Here is a 3,294-nt window from a genome sequence, read left to right on the forward strand (position 1 = left end):
GGGACGCTCCAGCCGCCGCCAACTGCCGCCCGCGACATTCCAGGTGTTCCGCGCGTCGCGCGCCAAGAGGCAGCTCTGCGCACGCGCGAGGGAAGCCCATGCGCATGCGCATCGCTAGCCCCTCCCGCAAGCCGGGCCTTGTGCGGCTTCTTCCCGCCCGCCTCCTGCCCTCACTTCCGGGGTTTCCCGGCGACGGCCGTAAGTGGCGGGCGGAAGCGGCTCGCATAACCAGCCGTAAACGGCCCCCTCGCGCCACTTCCGGCCGGCTTCCGCAGACGGCGCTGGTGGGCGATCGTGAGGCGCCGGAGGACGTTCCCCGCGGCCGGAGCCATGGAGATGCCTCTGCCGCCCGATGGTGAGGCCCAGGCCGGCCCAGAGACCGTTTCTCTCTCCCTGGAATCCCCTGTTGGCGGGACCCGCCTCCCGGAGTTCTCGGGCCTGGGAGGGGGCGGGGCTCGGCCTCGCGGTTTCGCCTGCGGCCTCTCCCGTGGGTCCCCGCATTCCCGGCGAGCGTGTGGCCCGTATCGGGACCCGTACAAGGGCGGCCTCTTCAAGGTCCACCCTTAGGGTTCCCAGCAGGGCGGACGGGGGCCGGGGCGCCAGGGCCCCCGGGTTTGGGCTATCCTCGCTGACGCCTCGCGTGGTCTTTTCTCCGTTCTCCAGACCAGGAGCTTCGAAATGTCATCGACAAGCTGGCTCAGTTCGTGGCTCGCAACGGGCCCGAGTTTGAGAAGATGACAATGGAGAAGCAGAAGGACAACCCGAAATTCTCGTTTCTGTTCGGAGGAGAGTTCTACAGTTACTACAAGTGCAAGCTGGCGCTGGAGCAGCAGCAGCGTGAGTCCCCTCCAGCTCTCAGGCCGCCCCCTAGAGCGATTCCTTTCTCGGATTCCAGTCCGGGCTGTGCCATAAACCGCTTTCTTTTGGATCGCATACTTTCTCTCCGTGAAGTGGGGCAGCGCGGCCTTCAGGATCCCTTCCCCTGTTCCCAGGGCCCTGCACCATGTGGCTGCCGGGTCTTTGTGTAATGGAGAGTGAGGTTACGAGTCCCTCTGGGCCCCGGATCTGGGAGTCCTCTTTTGTTTCGCAGACGTGAGGACTGAGATCAGTAGAACTATAGTGACTGTTTCAGTGTTTTCCAGGGAGGAAGTGATAGAGGCGGGACTGGAGCCCTCGGGGCAGGCACTGTCCGGCCCCCATGGGCTCTCTGTGGGTCCTGCGAGGTTTTTGTGCATTTCAGATGGCTGTGGTCCAGATGGAAAAAGAATTGTTCCGCTGGGTTTTATTTCCAGGCAATTGTTTATCCTTGTTCACTCAGTTGAGCCTCGAGATTCCGGCCCTGCTCTGAGTTTAAGATGCGGGTTCTGACCGATGCACAGCTGGCCTTTGAATAATGGATGAATAATCACCAGGTGGTAAAGTTCTTGAGGGCAGGTTCCACATCTGTCACGTTCAGTAGCAAATCCCCAGCCTCTAGATACGTAGTTTGAATGAATGTGTCAGATGGACATTAAGAGATGGTTGCTTCCTGACGCCAAACAGACTTTGTTTGGGTCAATACATAGCACATAGTAGGTGTTCAATAAAAAGTTTGTAAGGCTGACCATAGGATGATGCAAAGGTGCAGGAACTTGAACAAGCATCGTGTTTAGGGATCTGTGAGAATGACCATGGGAGGCCCAGCATGGCTGGAACATAGAATGTATGTGTATTGCTGGGTGCAGTGATTCAAACCTGTAGTCCCCACTGCACAGGAGGCTGATGGGGGAGGATCACTTGAGTCCTCACTAAGGTCCATATCAGTATGGGAGCAGGGGACCCACAGGTTGCCTAAGGAGGAGTGAGGCTGGGCGCCGTGGCTCACGCCTATAATCCTAGCACTCTGGGAGACTGAGACAGGAGGATCACTTGAGGCCAGGAGTTTGAGACCAGTCTGGGCAATGGCGAGACCCCGTCTCTACAAAAAATAAAAAAATTATCCAGGCAGGCGTGGTGGTGTGCACCTGTAGTCCCAGCTACTCGATCACTTGAGCCCAGGAGTTTGAGGTTGCGATGAGCTATGATGATGCCACTACACTCTAGCCCAGGCAACAGAATGAAACCCTGTATCCAAAAAAAAAAAAAGGAACATACGTGTATAGAGGAAGGTTTGAATCCAGAGTTTCAAATGCTAGGGGAAAGGGGAAAGTCTGGTTTTTCTCCCTCAGCTCAGGGGTTTTTCTGATGCCTGTTTAGGTTGGAGATTGGGGGAAGGGGTCAGCTTAAGTGTCGTTAGAGCAATCCTTCCTTAGTCCCAGCATGCCAAGTTTAAAACCACTGTTAAAGGCAGTGGGCAGCCACAAGAGGGTTTGTGTGGCCAGCATGGAGGACAGGCTGGAGGAACCAGCCTGGGGAGCAGTGAGGCCAGCAGGGGGGCATGAATGGGGCAGTTGGTCTGGTGAGAGATGGTGGGGCTGATTAAGTCAGGGATTGAGTCAGAGGAGATGGACGTGGGGGAAGGTGAGGTTAAGGGGTAGAATCCTTGAACTCAGGCACCAGGTGGGTGTCGATGACATAGTGCCATAACGGGGCAGGGGAGGAAGAAGCCCCAGACAGTGCCTTGGCTTGAGTGACAGAGCCGAGGGCTGCCTTCCCTGTGAGGGCACCCCACGCCCACCTTTCCCACCCTGGAGGGTCAGAAATCGGGGGCCACTTGGGAGTCGGTGCCATAATAGCGAAAGGAGAAGGTGATTACAGCAAGGGAAGATTGGGGCCAGGAAGTGCTTTCTTTGGGTGCTGATATCTTGGCTGGTGTCAGGTGGAAATGAGGGGAGAACAGTGTTCCATGCAGAGTAAAGAGCCCTTGGAGGGAGGGGGCACCCAAGCTGGTGGTGGCTGCAGCCCAGAATAGGAGGGATTCTTCGAGTGTCCAGAGTGAGGACGCAGAGAGGGGAGGGCTGGCTTGCCCCAGGGCCAGGAGTTCATCCTGGAAGCTCAGGGGAAGCCCCTGAAAGATTTCGGGTCTGTGTTTTGAAGCAGCGGTGGCCACAGTGCAGCTGGCCCTTCAACCTGGTCATGTGGGAAGACTGAACCTCGGGACTGTTCTGGAATGGAGCTTTGAAAGCTCTGTGGTAAAGGACCAGTTTTTGTTTTTTAAAATCGCCGATTTGGGCCGGGTGCGGTGGCTCATGCCTGTAATCCTAGCACTCTGGGAGGCCGAGGCGGGAGGATGGCTCAAGGTCAGGAGTTCAAGACCAGCCTGAGCAAGAGTGAGACCCCGTCTGTACTAAAAATAGAAAAAATTAGCCGGGCATG

At 57.0% G+C, this 3,294-nt stretch overlaps 1 protein-coding gene across 1 annotated transcript in view; it reads left to right on the top strand.

The window, feature by feature from the left end:
- Positions 1–262: 262 nt before the first annotated feature.
- Positions 263–3,294, top strand: part of LOC105825696 (calcium homeostasis endoplasmic reticulum protein) — an 18,882-nt gene continuing 15,850 nt past the window's right edge. The window contains exons 1-3 of the mRNA XM_012663579.1: positions 263–355; positions 664–837; positions 993–1,092. Of these exons, the coding sequence (XP_012519033.1) occupies positions 331–355; positions 664–837; positions 993–1,092 (299 nt within the window). The 5' untranslated portion in view covers positions 263–330. The remainder of the gene's footprint in view (positions 356–663; positions 838–992; positions 1,093–3,294) is intronic.

The sequence above is a fragment of the Propithecus coquereli genome, unplaced genomic scaffold (genome assembly GCF_000956105.1).
Source record: "Propithecus coquereli isolate 6110/MARCELLA unplaced genomic scaffold, Pcoq_1.0 Scaffold811, whole genome shotgun sequence".
NCBI lineage: Eukaryota > Metazoa > Chordata > Mammalia > Primates > Indriidae > Propithecus > Propithecus coquereli.